This window comes from Ictidomys tridecemlineatus, chromosome 10 (assembly GCF_052094955.1).
Source record: "Ictidomys tridecemlineatus isolate mIctTri1 chromosome 10, mIctTri1.hap1, whole genome shotgun sequence".
Taxonomy (NCBI): Eukaryota; Metazoa; Chordata; class Mammalia; order Rodentia; family Sciuridae; genus Ictidomys; species Ictidomys tridecemlineatus.
In genome coordinates this window covers 52,110,301-52,133,484 of record NC_135486.1, presented here as the reverse complement: position 1 = coordinate 52,133,484, position 23,184 = coordinate 52,110,301, and the positions used below count along the sequence as shown (strand labels likewise).

General features: G+C 50.4%; 1 protein-coding gene across 1 annotated transcript in view; it reads right to left on the bottom strand.

Moving 5' to 3' along the window:
* Positions 1-2,543: 2,543 nt before the first annotated feature.
* Positions 2,544-23,184, bottom strand: part of Stum (stum, mechanosensory transduction mediator homolog) — a 71,314-nt gene continuing 50,673 nt past the window's right edge. Inside the window, exons 2-3 of the mRNA XM_040277342.2 lie at positions 14,130-14,309; positions 2,544-9,411 (exon numbers count right to left, since the gene is read on the bottom strand). Of these exons, the coding sequence (XP_040133276.1) occupies positions 9,377-9,411; positions 14,130-14,309 (215 nt within the window). The 3' untranslated portion in view covers positions 2,544-9,376. The remainder of the gene's footprint in view (positions 9,412-14,129; positions 14,310-23,184) is intronic.

Below are 23,184 nucleotides of genomic sequence, written 5' to 3'. Positions count from 1 at the left end.
TTGAGAAACCAGCTTCTACCTAAGGCCTGTCCTAAGGAAGGGGGCATGACCCTTGTCCTGGGAAAAACCCACAGAGCACTCCTAGGCACATACCCACCCTGCTGAGTTGTTTGTCTGTAAATAACAGGAGAGATCTGTGGCGCCAGGTGTCCCTGACTCAGTCAGGCTAGGTGGGGACCCATAGCAACCCCCTAGCAACCACCAATCAGCATGAGACAGGGAAATACCTGGGATGCCAGATGACCCCCCCGCCCCCAGTAGTTTATGGTGGTTGATAACATGTTGGGAAACCATGTAGTTTAGCATGTACACCCCTCGTGGCCTAAACCAATCAGTTCAAAGGAATCCCCCTCTTGTACTCACCAATCACCCCTACCCAACTTGTTCCCGCCAGTGAATGTGCTAATCAATGTTAAGAGTTGTTGTTTGATTTTCCCGCGGTGTGAAGTGATTTGTTGTGTGATGTTGTGACGCATAGAGTATCCCCAAAACCCTATAAAATCTCACTGAACAAAGGACCGGGACTCACTCCCTGGGACCGCTGCGTCGGAATCGGTTGTGAGTCCAGGCTCGAGCTTGCAATAAAGACTCTTGTGTGATTGCATCGGATTCGGCTCCTGGAGGTCTATTGGAGTCCCACGAATCTGGCATTACAGTGTATCTGTGATCCTTCCTGTCTCATAAGGACGCCACTGAGACTGAAATAGGGTCATGCTAATAACCTCCTACCCTCTTTGGAGATCTCGTCTCAGATACAGACATATTCTGAGGTGCTGAGGGTTAGAACTATAACGTATGGATTTGAGAAGAGGGACATAATTCAACCTATGCAGCCCAAACCTCTCCAGAGCCTGGGGTCAGGGGGTGCAGAGAACTCTGGGAAGCAGATACCTTTGTGTTTGTCATGGTCTCTTCTCTTAGGTCTGAGAAGAGCTCCCATTATGGAGCCTTTATTAACACCCCAAGAAAGAGGTCCCTGATGGCTCAGCCCATGTCACCCTTCCTAAGGATATGAGGACTGGGGCTGGGAGAGGAGAAGGGACCTTAGTGACTTGAGGGGTTTGGGCTAGAGGGTGCTGCTTGCTTCATCTCCCATCATGCCTTCTGGTCAGTGCCTCTGCAGCTGAATGACTGTGCAGACAGACTTCTCCGGCCAGGAGCATCCTTGGCTGATCTGAATACACGCAGCATGTGAAAGATGTGCACAGTCAGGAAGTGCTCCCCAGAGTGTCTGGGTACCCTGAGAGTGCCTGGGCTCATTGTGCCTCCTTGGATTTGGGGTCTTGTCTTTGCAGTGACTAAAGCCAACCTGATGCCTAGATGCCATTTCTGGAGCCTTGAAGGGACCATTGCTGTTGAGCTTGAAGTCTCACCAAAGATTTTGTTTTGAAACTGATTCATTTTTTTGGCAGCAGCAGCAGCATGTGGCATCTCCCTGGGGAAAAAAAAATGGACCAGGACAGCAGGTCCCCAGGGTTCTGGGCTGATTGGAGGAATTCTGAGGAGGTGGCAAGGGCCAGGGCCTTTCCCTTGGGATCTGAGGAGCAGGGATGACAGCGGGCCACTTGCTGTGCGAGCACTCACCTCCACCATGGCACTGGTGCTGCGGGCAACACCACAGACGTGGTCTCATTCTGGGCCCCAGCCTGCTGCTCCTCATGCATCAAAATCCAGATGATCCGTTTTTCAGCCCCATCACGATGCTGATGAACGCCAAGCTGCCTGTCAGCTACTCCCTGGGTATGAAGGCAGGCGTAGAGTGTGGCTGATTCCAAGCAGAACTCTTTCATTTAATGGGATTAGATTTCATCTTGTTAGATTGCCTCTGCCTGTCAAGAGCTTTTAGGATTCTGATTTGTTCATCTTGGATATTCATTTCCCCTCATCCACAAATTTAATAAGTCCTCTAGGTCTTCTCTGAATTATTAATGAAGGTATCGGCTAGGCTGTGCACGACATCCTGCAGTTCCCTCCACGGTTCTACCAGGCCCTCGCTAGGGTGGAACAGCTCGCTGTAAGTTCTCCTAAACACTCTTACTCACCCCGATCCAGAAAAGACATTATCAAGTATGTAGATCAAACACATTTCCCTCTTCGGCCAGTCCAACAAGCATGAAAGGGAATGGATGCCCGTCCTACACCCAGTCTAGGTCCTGATGCTCAATCCATTGTCTGTGTTCCTGGTTGCAAAGGAATCAGATGCCCAAAGATGTGGTGGTTTGAGGAGTGACTTGTACCAGGAAAGGGAAAGTGGGGAAAATGACCTGAAAGAGGGCAGCACAGCCTTCATAATGGAAAGGAGTCCAAATGGAAAGGTTGGAGAGAGAGAGAGAGAGAGAGAGAGAGAGAGAGAGAGAGAGAGAGAGAGAGACACGCTTTGCAGGTATCAGAGCCCCATCTGATGATGAGAATGGGAGGACACAGAGAATTGAGGAAGCTCCAAAAAGGTCACGTGAATGTTTATTACATAGAAAAAGAGGGAAAGGGAGAAAAGATTCCCAAAGCCGTATTTCCAAGGATTAAAAAAAACAACAACACAAAAATGGAATGCCAAGGAGATGCCATGCTTTATATATTTATAATTAGGAACACATGTGTATGTATAAATATGTACATGGAGATATGTACACGGGTTTTATTGTCTACATGGGATTTTTTTTGTTACACCGACAGCAATGCTGTTTGAGTAAGGGAGTTCAAAGGAGGCGGAAGGCTGGAGAAACTGGAACCCTCTTTGGCGTCTAGAGGGCGCTGTGGAGACCCCTGATAGACGGCCGCAGGTCTCAGGCCCAAGGGTGCTGGGCAAGCTAAACCGCAGGCAGGCTGGGCCCCAGGCTGGAAGCTTCCCCAGGTCCCCAACATTAGAATCTTTCTTGTCTTTGGAATGGGCTGGGAATGCTCCCTCGGCTGGATTGGGGTGGGGGGCTCCCTGGGAGTCTGGGTAGAAGTGGGATAAGAAAGCTCCAGGAGATCAGAGTGAATTTGTCTAAGGGTGACAAAAATGTACAGCAATTACATGAACAAAAAGAAGAGAGACCCACACAGAGTCACGGTATTAAAATACTGCAGTTCACAACACAACACTCATCCATACATATGTTCAGCAGATACACACAGAAGCATTGGTCTTATTTTTACATGTGTTGTTTTTAAAAATGGCGCCATGTTCAACAGCATGGCTTAAGAGCCCATGACAAGGGCCAGTCACACAGGTGCCCACAGAGCGCCCATCACCCCTTCTCCCTGCTTGGAATATGCATCTTCCTTCTTTCCTCTCTGGATCCTAGGCTGGGGCAGGTGGGTGTGTTGTAGGAACAGAGAGGGGTCTCAGAAGAGAAAATTATCTGCGTCCTCAGGGGAACCCCAGAGAGAGGACACTCTTCTCTGGCCAGCCCCCCCACACACCATCCCTCCCTCAGAAGGCCAAGCAAGGGATGTGGAGGACAAACACAGGCAGGATTGGTGGAGTGGGGGTTGGTGCTGAGCCCCTGGGCCCCAAGAAGAAGAGATCCACAGGTCAGAGGCCCTGGAGAGAAAGAAAACAATGTATGCCTGTGTGTAAAGGTTGTGCGTGGTGAGGGTGTATGGAACCGTCAGCCAGAGATCACCCTGGAACAGGGTAGGGGGCCAGTGGAGATAAGTCTTATTCTAGGTGCCCAGGCAGACCCTGCCCTGCTTCACCCATAGTCTAGGGGCTGGAGTGTGGGTGTGTGCGCGTGTGTCCATACCTCTGCCCTTTTGAGGTGAAAATACAGAACAGGGCAGGTGGTGGGATGTGGAGTCCAGACCAGCCCAACTAGTTGGCATTTTGGCAAATCCAGGCAGAAGAACATGGAGAGATTTGGGGACCCAGGTTTCCCAGCTAAATCTGAATCAAGGGACTTTGACTTGTACCAGAAACTCAGGACACACATACAAGTTGGGTCTCTCTGCCCTCTGACAGCATTGGGAGGGGACTGTGGAATTTCACAACAGTGTTTCTGTTCTGCCAATGAGCTGTGGCTCTCTCCACTCTGGGACTGCCAGTACTTTGAGTCAGAAGGCGAGGCGTTGCGAGAGCCCCTCTGAGGCTGGGCCCTCAGAGCCCTTTACTTTGACAGAAATAGGAAAAATGATGGCTTCCCAGGACCCACTTGGTTCCCAGCCTATGGATGGTTCAATTGTGGCATGAAGCCCATGGAGTGAGGTGGGCAGCCCTAACCGTGCTGGGGCCAGAGCTCCTCCCCCCCCCGGGGGGAGGGGCATTTGGCTTCACTCTGGTTGGGATTCATCCAGTCTCTGCATGTCCTGAGAATTGGGGTGGCTTATGCTCTGAGCATGAGCACTCCCCACCTCTGTGACCCCATGAACATTCAGGAGCTCCAAGAATTCATTGGGGAGAAAGCTCAGGAAAAACACAGCCCTGAGCCTCTCACGCACCTACTCAGGTTGACCTTTTTATTAAATTATTATTTCAGAACCTCGCCGATCCAAAAGGACCACTGTCAGTTTTCCTTGGCCAAGATGACCTCCTCATCCCCTACAGCCTGCGCTTAAGAGTGCTCTGGAGGGAGAAGAGGCAGTCTGTTCCTTGAACAAGATGTCCCCTACACCCTGCTGTCCCCTGTGGGGGCTGGGGTCACAGGCATGTGGAGGTGAGGGTATCTTTTGTCCCAGCAGGATCTCCCAGGGTGCTTGCTGACTGAGAGCCAAGGTGGCCCATGGTGGACTCCCTGAGGCCAGCAAATGGCTTCTACTGAGCCCTAGGGAGCAGGTGGCATGTTGCTGTCCAGGGGTGGGGAGGTGGGCAGCAGGCTGGCAGCCACAACTTCTAACTGTTCCCAAGCCTGAGGCCCCCAACCACATGCAAAGCCACGGAGAACTGGGCTGGTGGGGGAGGGGGGCTTTCAAAGGCTCCCCAGCTCCAGTCCCTCTGAGGGGAGCCCTCCACACAGTGCCAGAAAGAGGGACTAAATAATAACTGTAAATAATGTCTCCAGCCACTAAGTGCAGAATGTACGTCTCAATCATCCGTCTCCAAGCCGTTTACACAACGTTCCAAGCTTTCTCTGCCAATATCACGAAACACAGTAAAAAAACAGACTCAGAGTATGAAAACCTGAGCGGGGGCCTGGGAGCCAGGATAGGGCCCTGAGGAGGCCGGACTCTGTGTCCAGACCAAACTGAAGCGAACCCCCGCAAACTCACCCCAGGGAAGGGGTTAGCTAAAGGAAAAGTTTGAGAGTGGGGTTTTAGGTTGGTGTTTTCAAAGTCCAAGCTGGTGCAGGCGGCTCATTGTCATTCAGCGGTACCTTCCCCATCAGGAACATCAGGGCTCTGGGGGGCCCTGGCCCTGGTCCTGGGGTTTCGGCCCTGCTGTGTGCTGGCCTTGGGCTCCGTGTTTGGGGTGTGGTTGATTTGGACATCTAGGCCCCTTTTCCTTCCCGGGGAGACTGTAGTTCTGTAGATTCCCTGGGAGTTCTCCCCAGGGCTCCTCAGCCCACAGCATCCTGCACGAGGCTGAATTTACCTCGACTCTCCATCATGTGTCTGAAAGGCTGGAACCCCCCAGATGGGAAAGGAGTGGTCTTTTGAGTTAGGGTCAGATAACTCCCAATACCAGCTCTCGCTCTCTCCCTGGCCACCGTCATCTTATCTTTCCATAAGGGGCATCCCTCTGGACCTGACCCCAGCAAGGGAGCGTGGGCTCGGAGGCTACTCAAAATGGTGAGAACAGGCAGCACGTGGGACAGGGTGGAGGCCCCGGGGTTTCTTCCCAGAAGGTGACTTTCTATTTGTTGACGCCTTATACTTCTGAGGGGGCCCTTCCCAGGCCCCCTGCAATCCCTTCCTCCTCCGGGTTGGGCTGCCAGGAGTTCTTTGGCTCTGGTTGTAGGAGGAGCCAGACCTGGCCACTCCCTGTCTCTGCCACATGAGCCATACATCTGGGGACACGGAACTTACTCTCTTGAGGCCTCACTTTGACATTTGAAAACTCAGCCCAAGGATCTCCCCTCCCAGGCTGCTGAGAAGGGTGACAGGAGATAAAAATGCTGGGTGAGGGTCCCTCATGTGGAGGCTGTTCACTGGAGCTGGGCACGGGGGTCTGGGAGGGAAACCATGCTGCAGGTGCCTTCCTTCTGTTCCTTCAAAGAGACTTGGCCAAGGAAAGGCCAGCGGCTTGTCAGGCTGGGGCTGGGGCTGGGGCTGGGGCCCAGCAGCACAGCAGGCCCCAGGGGTTCCAGGACCAGTACAGGGGTACTGTACTGCTTCTGCTGTACCCATGGGGTCCTGGCTGTCCTGTCCTGACAGTTGCTACTATCCTTGGGACATACCCAGGGTGCCAGGTGCCTCACTCTTGCTCCAGGGTCCCACTCTGGCCAAAGGGAAATGGCCACCCTGATCACAGTGTCACAACTAGGTCCTTGGAGGGTCTCATTTACAAGCCTGTGACTCTTGCCCCACACCCTCCGGCCAGGGAGCATCCTGCTGAACTCTGAAACGTGTCTTGCCACTCCTGAACTCTTGCCATCAGCCTTGTGCCATAGCATCCAGGCAAAGCTCCAGTTTGTGTCACCAAAGGGCTGTGTGTCAGTCAAGCACTCATTGGCACAAGGACCCTTCTTTCCATTTTGCTTCATCAATGAACTCTGACCATCCAAATGGCCATTTCGGATGACTTGGAGTAAACTGGCCGCTGTCCTTATCTCCTGATAATGCTATGACCATGGTCTAATTCAGAAGACCTCTATTCTGAGCTGTTCCCACCCACATGGCCACCCTCACAGATTCGCTGTTCAGGAGATGGGGGCCCCTGCCTTCTCCCACACATCCTTTACCTGGAGAGTGGCTGCTTCCTTCTGGCCTGATGTGTTCCCAAATGCAGAGACACAGCCCTCAGATGAGAGGACGGTGCGGGGTGGGGAGGAGGTGGCCTGCCAAGCTCACAAACCCCTGTATTAAGCCATCCCACACACGGTGACACCTGCCACTCAAGAATATCCCACCCGCGTCTGGATCGTGTCACTAAACACCCAACACAAATTGCTACCTCTCCTCTCCTCCTTCAGCAGCCACCCCCAGCCCCAGCCAGGAAAATAAGCTCCTGCTCTCTCACTTGTGGGGGCAGCCCCGTCCCAAGACTTGTCAGCACTCAGGGAGCGTCAGGCAATTTGGGGGGACTGTTGGGGATGAAGGGCTGTGGGTTGGTGGGTTGTGGGAGCGGGTGGCTGGGACCTCTGCTGATGCTGTTTCCTCTCATTTGAGGGGTGTCCCCGTTCTCTGATGCACCTTCCTGGAGAGCGGCGGGCTGCAGGCCTCTGGTTATTTGGGTGGAACCAAATCTGATCCCATGACTGAAGTCTAGCGGGTTCCAAATAGGAGGAAAAAGCAATAAAAGTTGGGCTTGAGGTCAGGAAGAAGGGGGCCCAGGAAGACGTGGAGACACTGCCTGGTGCTCAGAAAGTGCAGCCCAGCCCCAGGCGTCAATGAAAGGAAAGAGGCTCATGGAAACTAAGGGGCAGACCCGTGGGAAGGACAGAGTAGGAGCAGAGAGCTTGCCTTAGAGTAGGGGCCAGGAGTAAGTGGCAGGGCAGGACCCCATGCCTCACAGAGGTCAGGGGACAGTTCAGTTTGTGGGGAATCTCAAAGTCTGCTCCCCAGCAGAACTGTCATTAGATAGCCCACTAGTGGGGGTAGGTGGGATGGCACCCCCAGAGCAGTGGGCGCCACTTCCCTAGAGCCCGCATCCCGCATTGTAGCCAGGTTCCTGCTCCAGCCCTGACAGGGTTTTGACAGAGCCTCTGATAGATAAGAAAAGTCCCTTAAACAGGGACACATCCAACAGTTCAAAGCCCAGAGGGGTCGGGAACCTGAGCGTTGGGGCCAGTTCCCATGTGTTATCACTTCCTGTGTTAGAGAGTGAAAACGGACATGTGAATATCCATTTTGGATCTCCTTTCTCTTTTTTTTTTAAGCATCTTTTTAGTTGTAGATGGACACAATACCTTTATTTATTTTATCTTTATGTGGTGCTGAGGATCGAACGCAGGGCCTCACACGTGCTAGGGCAAGCTCTCCATCACTGAGCCACCACCCCAGCCCCTGGATCTCCTTTCTCTTAATTTCAGACTGGTACTTGATTGGCAGCAGTCGGCACGCCTTCTCTTGATTCCTGGTTCCACTAAAATCTAATCTGCAGCCATCAATTTCAGAGAAGTGGCTTAAAGGAGCCTTGTGGTCCCTGTGCAGCACCAACAATCTCACCTCCAATGCATCTGTGTGCAAGTCGGGTTTTTCAGATGGAGGTCCACCACCTCCTTAAATTGCTTTGAAATTCTGAAACTCCAAAAGCCATCTATCTAGTGGTAGTCTTTCTCCCAGGACTCATCTAGTCTGACCCGAATAGGCAACACTATTTACATTTTTTATTGATCCCAATTAATCTATTCACATGTTTCTCTGCAGAAATACTCATGTGCTGGATGGTGGGTGGGCTGTTCCAGACTCTGCCAGGGTGTTAGGAAATATGCAGAAAATAGATCATACCATCTTTCTCAAATCCAAAATTTCCTAATTCAGAGACACATCTGGCTTCAAGGATTTCAGAAAAAAAAAGGACTGTGGACCAGAAATGGTATTAAGCATCATGAGGAAAGCAGCCAGTTCGTGCCCACTCACACCTCAGCCTGGCAATTCCAGCAATTTCACCCCAGGGACAGAGCCACTGCCCTCCCACCCAGGGAAATCATGGACCAAACACACTCTGCCATTACATATCAGCGGCAAGGAGACGGAGTTTGTGGTCAGACCCATGGGGACCCATGCTCTCCCCAATGCCAGCTGTGAGCACAGTGGACCTTTCCACACTGGACTGGCAACTGGCCATCCTCAATTGCACCCTGGTACTGCCCCCAGGAGACCACAGAGTAAACACTAGGGGCACCAGATATTTGAGGCAGGAATGGGGACCCAGAGGAAGTGTCCTCCACAGTCCCGCCCCCTTAGCAAGCCCCAATCACCTGGACAGGGACCACTGCAGTCCAGCCCTGCAGCTCTGGAGTACCATTGTAGTGGGCGGTGGGCACTGCCAGGTGAAGGTGAGCCTGCAGAAGCATCCCAGCCTCTCTGTCGACATGCCCATCTCTGCCCCACTCCCCAGTGCTCCGCATGCCTGAGCCTACCATGCTTTCCCGGGCAGGAGGAGGGGTTGGCAGCCCTCAGAGCCTGCTGAGAAAAGCAGATGCGATTTCAAAATAAATAATATTTCTAAAAATACCCCCTTTTCCACCCCGAATCCAGGAAACGGCAGAAAAGAACATGTAAAGGTCCTTGTGCCACAAGCTGCCTGGTGCAGCCCTTGCAGGGCCCGGGGACTTCCTTGGTGGGTCCTGTGGGCTCACAGCTGCTGTGGGATGCCCTGCTCCTTGTACCCTGTGAGGAAGAAGCAGAAGAGAGAGATGGTTAGGCTCCCTTTGCCTTTAAGAATTCTCTAGGAGATGTCTGTAAACCAGAATATTCTCGTGAGAGTTAATTCATACTGTGGTATAAATGACTGCTATGTCAGGACTTGACTTCCGAAGGGCATTGGCTTTTAATTAGAAAATGAAAGGATGAATCAAGTACTGTGCAATAGATGAGAAGGGGTGTTTAGGGTGCAGGTTGGAAGGCTATTGATGTGCTCCTGAATTCACAGTCCAGAAGCAGCTGCATAAAAATGGCTCCACCAGATTGCCCTGGTGTGATGGCAAAATGCAAAGCCTTGGGGAAAAGTCCAGGCAAGTGAGTGAGCAAGTGTTGGTCCTGTGGCACAGGTGGAGAGGAGGCAGGAAGAAAGGAGGAAGGCAGTACCCGGAAGGAAGCAATCATCATGAGGATGTTCAACCCATGTGTGTGTATATCTGTGTGGTGTGTGCTAGGTCAGCGCTCTACCACTGGGCTACATCCTCAGCCACCTTTGGGAAAATACAAACCCTGTTGATGTTAAGGAATCATTGCTAATATGTTTGGGTGAAATTACAGGGCTGAAATTATCTGAGTGGATTTGCTGAGCCATTATCCCCATCCACTAATTATCTTAGTCTGAGAAGGAGCGTCCATGGACATAACTGGGTTTTTCCCTCTTCATCTAGCAGATTACTCATTAACCTTAGGTGCTGATGATCCAGTGCTGGCGGGGGTGTGGAGACGGTGGGAGTAATGGATGAAACAGGGTGGCAGTGACTGCTTGAAGCTGGTGTGAGCTTCATCTATATTTTCCAAAATATAAAGTTAAAAATACAAAACCACTGACCAACTGGGAGAGTGGGGTGTCTGTGGGCAAGAGTGGTGGTCCCAGGGAGGAGAGGGCCCCCAGGCAGCCCCAGGTCCACGTGCCCATCAGCAGACTCACCTTGAGAAACTGCAGCAACATAGAGACGGGAGGCAGCAGGAGGAAGAAGAGAGAGAGAAAATACAGTCTACAAACAGAAGCCACAGAGATGCCTGAAATACACAATGGGAGGGCACCCAGGGAGGGTCCCGGGAGGCGGAATAGGCACTGTGCCAGTGACTTCCTAGAAGTCCAGTCCTCTGACAAGGGGTGCTCACTGGTCATGGTGACTAGTCACTGTGGCCAGCGGTAGGCCCATTAGGATGGCAGGGGAGACACAGAAGTTCTGCCAAGCCACTCTGTCCAGTGCCTCCCCAGCCCCCACATGCCAGCCAGGCCACACCTCTGCTCCCCTCCTGCCCTCATTCTCTTTTCCTCCCCAGCCCATGCCTTGAGATAAATTCTGGATGCATCTCAGGAGTGATGGGTACAGGGCACTGTTCTGGTGTCCACCCTGCTCTTTGGGCCATGTGGTTTTGCCCTCTGTATGGACAGGAGCCACATATATAAGACCTAATGCTTTGGGAAAATACCCAGGCTCAGAGATGGCCAATGACCATGCAGATATCTTGGATCAACTGCCTGAAGCCCTGGGCTGACAGTGTCATGATGGAGTAGCAACATCTGTCATGGGTACAGCTGTAGAAGGAACCCTCCAGACAGCTACCAAGTACCTACTAACCCGTGACCCAAGACAGGCCATTACTGATTGTTATTTGTTATGATGAATACAAACAGGGCAGCAGGCTGGTAAGTTCTTGACTCTCACTTGTACTTTTGTCTCTATTTCTCTGATTTCCCTCTTAGGAGCTTTTCTTTTTTTTTTTTTTCCTTGATTCTTTTTAGTTATATATAACATTCGGATTCATTTTGACATAATCACAAAAGCACGGATTATAATCTGCTCTTATTCAGTCCCCAGCACCTTCCCGTTCCCTCCTCCTCCCTCCCGATCTCCTCCCTCTACTTTACTGATCTCTCTGCAATTTACTTACAGGGTTTTTTTAGTGTCTTGTGGATATATTTGATTTTGAGATTCACTGTGGCGTACTCATAAACATCATATGAAAGTTCAGTCGGATTCAGTCCCCCTTTCTTCCCTTATCCCAACCCTCCTGAATCCCCTTCATTTACTCTACTGATCATTCCTCAGAACCCCCTCCCCCACCCCCAGTTTTCCCATTTATTTTGGATTATTAGGAGTTTTTCTTGCCGATAACACCCTGGAGGGTGCCATGTGAAAAGTCAACCTGTGTCGTCACAACTGCAACGTTTCCTTCATTTTCACAGGAAGGGCCCGGAGTGACACCAGAAAGAACAGCCACTTATCCAACTGTCCACTAGGACAGACAAGTGGATTGTGGCCTTTCCTCTCTAGAAGCGACTCTGAGATACACACACACTCCACTGTTGCTCAGAGCAATCTCTGCCCATCGCACAAGTGGCAAGACGTGTCCTTGGAGGGTGGGTGCAATTTTTGGAAAAAGTGCAAAGCCATCCCCTGCTGAGATGGGGGAGTGACACTGGTGGTCAGGCAGGGTCGGTGGGCATGAGGCTACCGTGTGACTATTTTTCTTATGTGCTCCCTACAGAGTTTGATGTAAAGACAGCTCCTTAGAGCCAGCGTCCACACGTCTAAGGAGCTGACTCTCATCCACAGGAAGGGATTGGGGTTCTGGGAAGGGAAAGGGAAAGACTGGGGTTAGAGATGTACCTGCTCATCCTGCAAGTGTGGAATGTTCCCTAAAGGCCCATGTGTCCCCACAGCAGCATTATTGGGAGGTAGAAGAAATTTTATGAGGTGGGACCTGGTGGGAGGTCTTAGGTTACTGGGGGTGTGTCTCAAGGGAACTGTGGGACTGTGGTCACTTCCTCTTTCTCCTTTGCCTCCTGGCTGTGAGCTGAGCAGCTTTGTTCCATCATGAGGTGCTGCCTCACTACAGACCCTAAAACAATGGAGTCAACTGACCATGGACCAAAACGTTAAAATTCCAGAATTGTGAGCCAAAATAAAGCTTTTCTCTTTATAAGTTTATTTATGTCAGGTATTTGTCATAGCAACACAAAGCTGACTAACACATGAAAGTCCCAGCACCTGGCCAGACCCTTGGTTTGATGAGCAGATGAACCAGTAAGAGGAGTTCATAGGTGTGAAGCCAGGGCAGGCTTCATGGTCTTCCAAGGTTCCAGTTAGAAACGAGGTCAAGAGCCTGTACCCCAATTCCCTCTGAGAAATTGTCAGGCAGCTTTCAGGACTCACCAGAAGGCGGGTAGCTGTTCTTTTGAATCAGTAATGTTCTGACCTCTCCTACAAAATGTAAGTGGCCCCTGGACACAGGGCAGGTCTCTATTGGAGAGCTGAACCGGCCTGCCTTGTGCTCTACTGACTCTTCCAGGCCCATCTCCCAGAGCCCAACCTGCAGGAGCAGCCACTGCCCCAGAAAGGCCCTTTGCAGCAGGAAGGAGTAGTTCTCTTACTGCTTATCAGTTTATCCTTCACCAGGGCAGCCCACACTCAGCTGCTGGCCAGGCCTGCTATGCCTCTTCCCATTTCTGGCTGCCCCTGGTTGCCCAGAATGTGCCTGGTTTGCTCTAATTCTGAGATACCCTAAGTCCAGCCAACCCACTTCCTCCCCTTACTGGTGCTCCTGGAGGACCCGTTGTGGGCAGCCTGTCTGACTCAGACACTGGCTCTGCAGGTATTACTCAGGCTCAGGTACTTGCATCTTCTCTGGCCTGGTGACATGTTTAGTCACTGGCCTTGTCCCTGGCATTGTGTGTGTGTCCCAAACTCAGGTTGTTGACTTGGATCATTCTAGATTATTCTAGATCATTCTAGGTTCCTTGAACCCTGGGCTTCCCTGTTTGCCTCTGCTGCCCTCCCCTAGTGTAGCTTGCCTTTGGCACTGGCAATTCCACTTATGAATGGTTTCATTGGGTGTGGGACCCGATGAGGAGTATGGAGTCAGGCTGGGGTAGGGTAGGGCAAAGTGCCTGAGGAGATGGGGTCCTGATTATTGAGGAGCTACAGCTTCATGAGAATTTGGACAGTGGCAAAGGGAGAAGTGTGCAGCTGCTCAAGGCAAGTGATGTCTGATTTAGGTTTTGCTTGGTTATTTTAAAAATAGTAATCAAGCCGTCTTTGGTAAATTTGTAACTTTATACCCTTTGGCAAAATAGTTTTGTGTCTGGATCATGTTTGCATCAGATTGGTGAAGGTCAGCCCTGTCCAAATGAGACTAGAAAAGCTTTACCATCAATGAACAAAGAGCTCAGTTTAACCCGAGAAGGAATCACACAGCCTTAGCAGTAAGAAACACAGTGTAGGGTTTCCTGTGGGCAAGTGGCCTTGTCCTTCTTTCTGGAAACTGTAGGATGGAGTCAGTGAAGGGGCTGAGCTCACTCAGGCCACTTCTAGGGCTACACAGACTTGAGTGTGGGTTGTTTCTTGACAAATGCCTGCAGGATGCCTACCAGGCATCCACAAGGTACCAAGCAACATTCAGGTCTCCGCCATCTGAGAGGAGACTCTGCCTACTCAGCTCCCTACAGGTGTCCTGGCCAGGTGTGGTGGGGAATGCCCCCTGTGCCAAGTGGCCATGGGCAGTCGTGAGGAGGACAGGGGTGAGTGCTGCAGAGCACCTGTCCTTAGGAGGTGAGCAGGACTGTGATCAGCCAAGAAGGCCTCCCAAGTCCCTCCTGTTCCTGAGCCGCTCCTTCAGCCCTCACATCCCTCCAGGCTCCAGACCCACAAGAAGGTGTGGCACTAGCAGCTACTCACTGGCGAGGATGACCATGTCCATGCCCCAGAAGATGCTCATGATCCAGCCCACCATGACGATGGCTGTGAGGATCTGGATGAGGGCCGCTGCGATGTTCAGCCAGAAGACGCAGCACACGTGCCTGTCTGGGAGGTCAGTGCGGGCCCCACACAGCACAGTGAAGGCTGAGACGAAGGTCCCTGTGAGAGGCCAGAGGGGACAGCCTTGAGAAGGTGCTAGGAGATAAAGGGGCACACATGCTCCTCACAGGCTGGGGCCCAGTGGCAGCCCACCCTCTGAGAGCTCAGGCAGAAGCAGCCGATGCCCGGCTCAGACCCTGGACCACATCTTGTTGTCTCCAGACTAGAAAGGACAGTGGACTCCTTGGGGAAGGTGTGGCATGGGGCTGCCAAGGGCCCAGCACAGTCGTGGAGCCTTTGGGGAAACAAAGAAGTCACATGACAAGCAGTCAGTGCCATGAAGAAGCAACAGAGCAGCCACCTGCAAGGACAAGAGATAGCAATTGGAAAAGCACCAACTTCATGCAGGAAAGATTCCAAGGGCTTTAGAGTCATATGTAAGAGTAGGTACCATTGGGGAGACAGAAACCAACAACAGCGGCAAATTCAGGAGAGTCGGAGGGCCAGGGAATGGCCCCCCAGCACACACACTGATTACCAAAGGACAGAAGCTCAGACCCAGAGACCTGAAGGGTGGGGAGGACACAAGCCACTGCAGGTCTCCTACACTTCTCCTTGGTGGGGTTCTCCCAGCCACCCAGACCTTCAGGGGAAAGATAGGGACCTACCAGGCATCTACAAGGTACCAAGAAACATGGGGGTGTACTCACATCCTTTGCCTTGTCTAAGACTTACCTAATGTGGGTAATATTGCTACCTTTACTGAGTTGCACTTGAACCAAGCTCTTTCTGTACTTGGGCTCTGAGTTTGGCACCAATGCTGCATTCTTTGCATCTCTATTCTAATCTCCTGTGGGTGCTATAACAAGTTGCCACAAACTTAGTGGCTTAAAGCGACATGAACTTAGTGGCTTAAAGCGACATGAATTATTCTTATACAGTTCTGGTGGTCAGAAGAGTCTGAAGTGGGACTTCAAGGTTGGTTGCCCCAAGGAAAAGTCCATTGCCTGGCCCTCTCCAGCTTCTTGAGGTCCCTCCATTTCTTTGGCTTGTGACCCCATCATCATCACAGAGAAGTGATATTCTTTCTACCTACCCTCATCTTCCTGCCTGTCTCTAATGAGGGCGCACTGGGATAATCTCAGATCAGAGTCCCTTAATCACTTGTGCAACCACTTACGATAACATCGTCACAGGTTTGGGGATTGGGAAGTGGATATTTTGGGGGCCATTACTTTGCAGAAAGAGAGAGACAGACAGACTCAGGAATTAAGCATCTTGTTCAAGGTCATCATCGCAGGTGGGCACTGAGCACACTGCTGTGTCATGTCAATGGTGTGTTCCTCTGTTGCCCAAGCTGCGGCCTCCAGGTGTAGACGACCTGTTAAAAGCAGGGCTGGACCAGGGAGCAGGAAATATGAGGAATCCGCCAGTACTTGGTTGGTCATTCTCACGTTCCTGGTTGCTGTCCCTGGAGGAAGCTGCCTGGTGGTCAGTTTTCTCTGAACTCTGGTTTCTGGTCCTTCCCTGACCAACTTGCTGGCTCCTAGTGGCTTTCAGAGGTGGCCTTTGCTCCCACCCACATCCTTACACCTGAGACCCAAGACTGAATAAAGCCTGGGTCCATGGTATAATTTTCTTTCTTTTCTTTTGATTAGAGTATTATCCTTATGCATAGTAGTTGGGTTCATCCTGACAAAATCACACATGCATGGAATTCAATTTCAGTTCATGTCCCTCCAACAAAAAAACACTTTTCCCCTCTCCTCTTCCCTCCCCCGATTCTTCCTCCTCTCCTAATCTTCCTTTCATTCATCGTTTTTTTAAAAATTGGTTCTTTCTACTATACATAAAGGTGAAATTCCCTGTGGTATATTTATATATGCACATAGTATGGTTTTAAAAAAATCATTCCACATTTCCTCCCCATTCCCATCTCTCCTCTCTCCCCCTCAATCTCCTTCTTCTCCTCCACTCATCTTCCTTATATCTTTGTGAAAGCTGACCCTCCCCTCCTTCTGACCGCTGCTCTGCTCTGGCTTCCACATATGAGACAAAACATTCGACCTTTGGTTTTCCAAGACTGGCTTATTTCACTGGGCCTGATGTTCTCCATTTCCATCCATTTTCCAGCAAATGCCATAGGCTGATTTCTCATACTGGCCACACCCATTCCCCCCCCTCTTAACAACCGTCATCAACTCTGACCTGAGGTCCAGCCTGCACCTTCATGCCTCCAACATGGCACAGTGCCTTGAAAACAGCAGGTGGCCGGTGGACATCTGAAAGACTAACCAACACCAAGGGTGTCCTCAGACTCAGACCACCCATATCACCACCTGTGGTATTTGCTACAAATGCTGGTGCCCGGGGCCCCACCTGAATGTCTAAGAGGTGGCTCAGGAATTTGCATTCCTAAACAAGCTCCATCCCTACCCCAAGGAATGATGAAGTTCACTAAAGTGTGAGAACTACAGATTCAAAATCTATCAAGCTGCTAACCAGCCTATCCAGTGTTCCTGGCACCAAACCCCGGGGAGAGGGGCCTATGGGAGTTGTGGAGAGGCAAAGCTGTCCATCCCATGACAGTCTAGCCAGGGGCACAGCATTTGCTGGACCCTCTTTTTGTGTGTGGAGGCTGGGTTGCCACTCAAAAGCCTCTGTGGAGGCTCACTCAGGACTAAATTCAGGACTGACACTAGGGAGCTCAGTCCCTACCCTTAGGAGCTCACAGTCCTGGGCGAATTCATCATCCCCACTTGGCAGAGGAGAAGGGGGGCTGAGGGCTTGTATAGGTTTGCAGAGGTGAAGGTTATGGAGCTGGGGCTTGAGCTCCAGCCTCTTCCCATTGGGATGAGGATAGTGGAGATGCTGCAGGGGGCAGGAGTGGGGACATGGGGAAGTAATGGGGATGCTGGGGTAGGACTGACTGGGACTGTTTGTGGAAGGCTCTGGATGCCTGAATAAGTGTTTGTTCCTAACCTGCAGGAATTGGGGGTCTCACAGACTTCTGAGCCGGACAGGGATGCAAGAGAAGTGACCTAAGAAAATCTGTCAGCAGGGTGCTGATGGATTCAAATTGTCTGAGATGGGCCAGACAGACGGGAGGCGAAGGCAGCTGCTGAGAAATGGCATGGATATGGACTCAGATTTACTAGTGAACACGGAAGGGCACAGGGACCATCAGGAAGTACGTGCTACTGTCCTTTGTTCTGGTGGACTAACATGTCTGGGTCAGAGGAGGTGAGCATGAGTTGACACTGTTTCAAAACAGACCTCTGCAGATGGAAGAAAATGAAACCATTAGGTTAAAATAACAAGGATGCCAATTACTGCACACCTATGGAGTGCTAAGCACAAGCTCCCCTCTCTCTACCTACATTACTCTTCATTCTTAAAACCACCAGAGGTAGTGGTTATTATCCCTGTTTTACAGATGGGGAAATTGAGGTGCAGAGAGACAAAATGACTTATCCACATGGCAGAACCCACTCTGAACCCCAATCTAGTTTAGAAGTCTAAGTTGTTTTCAGTCTGGGATGTTACATTCTTACATTGAAAAAAAAATAAGAAAAAAAATCCTTCATCCTTAATGACTTTCGAATATTCCTAAAATATGCTACTCTACCCCACCCTACCCCAGCCAGTGTCCCACAGGAGGCCCTAAAGTAGATGCTGCCCTCGTCTCTGGCTTGCAGTATCCTGACTCTGCAGGATCTGGCTGAGATCCTGTGATCCTCTGCTCTTTGTAGCCTGTAGCCTTGCCTCAATCTTCCTGCCAAGGAAAGGGAACAGTGGTCAATGCTCTTTCATGTTTTTATGAATGATATCCAGTTAGTACTTTTGTAAGTCAAGAGCAGCTGCATAAAGCAATTTCACCTGGTTCAGCTTCATTTGTTTGTGAAAGTTTTCAGCATGAAGAAACTGTCCCTGAACTCAGAGATTCTTCATGTTGGATACTCACCCTTCAATCCCCTGTCAAAAGATCGAATCTCGGGCTGGGGATGTGGCTCAAATGGTAGCGCGCTCGCCTGGCATGCGTGCAGCCCGGGTTCGATCCTCAGCACCACATACCAACGGAGATGTTATGTCTGCCGAGAACTAAATAAATATTAAAAATTCTTTCTCTCTCTCTCTCTCTCTCTCCTCTCTCACTCTCTTAAAAAAAAAAAAGAAAAAAAAAAAAAGATCGAATCTCATCAGAATTACCAAACCAATTAGGGGCCAACGGATCTTTTCATTACCTGCCTGCTAGCCTCAGAGACAGAAAGGCTTGGTGAGCCCAGTGCTCTGCAGATACACAGGGCCTGAGAAATGAATGACATCAGCAAAGGCTCTGGCTTATATGTTAGGAAAAAATGTGCTGGCTGGACTCTATGTCAAAAAAGAGACCTCGTTAACATGTGTGTGGCATGGGAGGGGTCTTTGGTAATTTCTCTCCCTTTTACCCATCTTGACATACTCCTGATAATTCTTACTGTATCAAAAGATAAGCACATTATACATAATCTACTTGTACAACATGTACACCTATTATCTGAAGTGGCATTAATTTAAAGGGAATAGTGATAATAGGTCCCTTTTGCCATAGAAGGTTTAAAAAATCCATAAAAGGTAAGGATTAAGTAAGTAAATGGATTGATATTATAAACACATGGTTTTAATCTCTCCAGGAGTAAATTTTTAAAAAAATGATTTTGGCACATTTTTACACAAAGAGGTGTTAATTATTTTAAATGAGTCTTACTTGCTAAATAAAGATCTCCACCCAACTACAATGTGTCAGTTCCAATTCATTCCACTGAGCACCAGCCATATGCCAGTTCTGAATACAGAGACCCAACAGGTTAGGGGGCTTGGCCCACCCCTGCCTGGGGACTCCACTGTGGTCGGGACACGGGGTCACACAAGGAACACTGATAATTCTGTTTGTAGCAAGAAAGGCTTTACAGGAATGCAGGCAGGGATCCCAGAAGCTGACACTATAGAGGATACCATATTGAGGAGCTCTTTGAAAGAAGGACGGAGGGAAGAGTAACCCAAGGCGCAGATCTGTCCGGAGACTGATTGGTGCTGGAGCTGGCCACAGGATGCGTGCAGGTTAGGAGGACTCCGATGTGGCTGGCTCATACTTCAGTCAAAACTACATAAATTAAGAAAAACAAGAATGGAATGGATAGGGGTTAGGCCAGGGAGGAGCCCGAGAGGCTTGATCTGGAGTCCTGTGGTGGACAGGCCCTGGGAAGGATTTGAACAAAGAGCTCTGAGTTTGGGTTTGAGTTTTAGAACAAACACTGTGACCCCCAAGGGGAGAATGGGTCAAGCAGGGTGAGGCCGAAAGCTAGATGGGGAGGTGTGCTGAAAGCCCCAGGATAGATGACACAGGGAAGCGGCAGAGAGCAGGGACCGAGGGGGGACCCAGGGGGCTAGGGCAATGGTGTCCTTGGGTTGGATGTCCTGCTGGCTGTTGGAGTAGGGGAGGAGCCCAGGATGGTTCTGGGTTTCTAGTGGTCCACATTGAGGTGAGGGTGAAGTCACTGACCAGGTGGGGAACCCAGAGGGGCCATGTCCGTGGGGAGACTGGAATTTGGGAGGGGACAATTTCAGGTCATGGAAGTTACCTAGAAGTGACTGCGGTCATCCTCAGAACATGAAGATCTTAGAGGTGAGCAAGTTAGGAGGACCCCAAAGGGGACGCCCGAGGACCCATCAGAGGACAGGGGAGGGTGTCCTAGAAACAGGAAAGGAGGGTCTACAGGAGGAGGATGTGGGGAATAGGGCGCCAGAACACAGGTGGAATCAGATCTGAGGAGGCATGAGCCGCCCCAGGTGGGAGGATGGGAGAAAGAGGAGGTTTGGCGCACAGCGTTGAGGTCTGAGGAGAGAATGAATTGAGGATTCCAGGACGTGGGAGGGGCCACTCCTCCTTAAGGGGGGAAAGCACAAGTTTGTTTATAAGCTAAGGAAAAGCTCAGGGAAGGAGGAGGATGAAGATATATAACCAGATAGGGAACAAGTGGACGTCAAGGTTCTTGGTAAAATGAGAAGGTGGTGAGGAGACAGAATCCAAACCAGGTTGTGCATCAGAATTCTCAAACTGACGTTCATAAAAATGCAGATTCTAGGGTCCCACTTCAAGACCACTGAAGACACAGGGATGGATCTAGAACTGCATGTCCAAAAAGACAAAATGGGTTGGGGGGGATAGAACATGTGCTTAGTTACCATGTTTGAGACCTTGGGTTCCATCCCTAGCACCAAAAATATATAAATAAATAAGCAAAGGTCCTAATGTACTAATGGACAGGTAGGACTGAGACTCTGCAGGTCCAGAATCAGAAACACATACAACTTTACCAGTAGCTAGACCACGATTCTGACATTTCACTGGGTCCAACAGCTTCCCCCAACCCTGTGACTCAGTGATGACTCCAGATCATTCCTCTGCAGCACAGCCAGGGAAACTGGGCTCCGGGCATATCCCTCCTGGAAGTGTCACGACTTGGTCAACACCAATTGGCACAGGGAAAAATGATTGTAATAAACTGTACTATCAAGCCCCCAAATCAAGACACCTGGACTATAGGCACACACTCATTCTTTGCACATCCTTCCGTGACCCTGAGAAAGAAAGGCAGGCAGGAGAAGCCTGAGGAAGGTCTTCTGGTGGAGAGTCACGACAAAGAAGCAGCTAAGCTGGACTTTGCAAACACAGTCTCTCTGGCCGCCATTGCTCAAGGGGCTCAGGCCCCAGCCAAGTTGGTGGGAGGAGAAAGGGTCCTTCCTCTTCCATCCTGGAAATGCCCAAAGGGCTTCTCTGGGCTTGAACTCTGGGCAGAGTTTCCGGAGCGCAGCTCTCACCTCCCTACTCTGCTTCTGTCAGGCACAAAAAAACAGAAGCAGCCAGCAGAGGACTGGTGCAGCCTCCTGTCAGGAGAGGGGGCGGCTCTGCTCCCACGGGACAGAGCCTGGGGCCTGGAACCGTCCTTTGCAATCTTGTGGGAGCTCGGCTTCTTGCACGACTCATGTGGGAGCAGTGGAAGGGGCTGGGTTCAGAGAGGGGATCTCTAGACCTCTTGGAACTCAGGGGGAGAAGGTAAGAGCTGCTGTGTTTGGGGGGGTTTTTAAAGTATTTTTTAGTTGTAGATGGACACAATACCTTTATCTTATTTTATTTTTTTATTTGGTGCTGAGGATCGAACCCAGTGCCTCATAGGTACCAGGCAAACGCTCTGCCACTGAGCCACAACGCCAGCCTGAAAGAACTGTCTTCTGAAGCAACTACTCCAATAAAAAGTGCCTCTGGGACTTACGCCAGTAAGACAAGTTCAATCCCAGATGTCACCTGCAGCCAGCTCTGCAGTCATTAAGATGTGGTGCTTGTCAGTGGCCATAAATTACACCTGGATGCCCTCCACTGCTCCTCCGGGAAAACTGGTTGAGTCTTCTTTGGGGAATTTCCCTGAATATGAGATTTGGAGGCAGGAAGGAAATACAAAGAAAGTCCTGGGCCCAACTCTATAGCTAATTTGGAAGGAAAAGCCCCACCCCAAGAAATAGGTCCCACAAGTAAAGGTTGCCTCGTTCAGGGTCACATTGTGAATAAATGGAGTTCGTTCATTCACACTGAGTTCAGGGTCAAACTCAACCCTATGAAGATTCAATACTCAAACCTCTGGGAATATAAGCAATGGATATTGTGCTAAAAATACACCTTCCTGGGCCCTGACACCTCAAGATTCTAATTGGCAGATTCAGTCATCATCTTTTCTTCATTGTGCAATTATTTAAACCAGAAAAGGAAAAGAAAACTTCAAGTTCACAATTGTTTTGGGATAAAAATCCTGGACACAGGATCAGTATAGCTTTGAGAGCAAATAGGGCCTATAAACAGGGTCTGTGTGGCCATGGCCTAAGTCAGCTGGGGGAGTCTGCAGAAAATAGGGACAGAATCCTGCCCCACTTCCCTACCCCATTTGGGATGCAGGAGATGACCCTGTTGATGTCTGTTTTCTCACAGAATGGGGTAGATCTGGCGAACCGTGTGTTTCTTTGTGTTGTGGGAAGGCACTATCATCCTTTTTAGCTCAGATACCCTGGAACAGAGATTGCAAAGAAAGCTATGCTGGGGGGCAGGAAGGTAGGAACTGAAAGAGGCATCAGAGGCTGGGTGGTGTAGCTCAGGGGGAGAGTTCTTGCCTAGCATGCTGAGACCTTGAGTTCAATTCCTGGCACACACACACAGAACACATTCACAGAAACCCACCTCCCAGCTGCGTCCTTCTCTCAAACTGCACCAAGTAGCTCATCAAGAAAGCCTTTCATAGAAGCACAGGTCTGCAGCTTCCCATCCTAGCCAGCACAGAGACCATGGAATCCAAGACCAATTGAGAATGAGCAAGGCAAAACTCTGGCAATTCTGGTATTGGCATCATCCTGTCCACCCTCAAAGTTCTTCAGAATGAACCTTCCAGTGCCTGTATCTCTGTATCTTGGGGCAATGGTAGAAAGGGTCTGTGAATGGTTTTCACCATTGCAAAAAGAGGAGCTATCTTAGAACTGCCCACTGGGATGCCCAGAGTTTGGTTGACATCTATCATCTCAGTGCAGTAACTGGGGGATCTTTCCTGTAACAAGCAGCTCCTAGTTGTCCTTCCTTCCAAGGACAGAGAAAATGAGACAAGTTCCTTCCTCCATCCTTCTCAGTGCCCCCACCTTGATTGGAGGTTGATTGTCCCTCTGGAGGCTAAGTCGACTGGAACTGATCATTAATTTTAATGGTGCTGGGCATTGCGTCAGCCTCCCCGTGCTTGTTAGCAAATCTCCTCTGTCCTCAGCCTTCCTCTCCTCGATCCTCCAGCGTGGAGGGACTAGGAGATGCAGAAGAGAGATGGACACCTTAGGTCTCTCTCGGGGTCTCCCCAAGTTGTTAAAC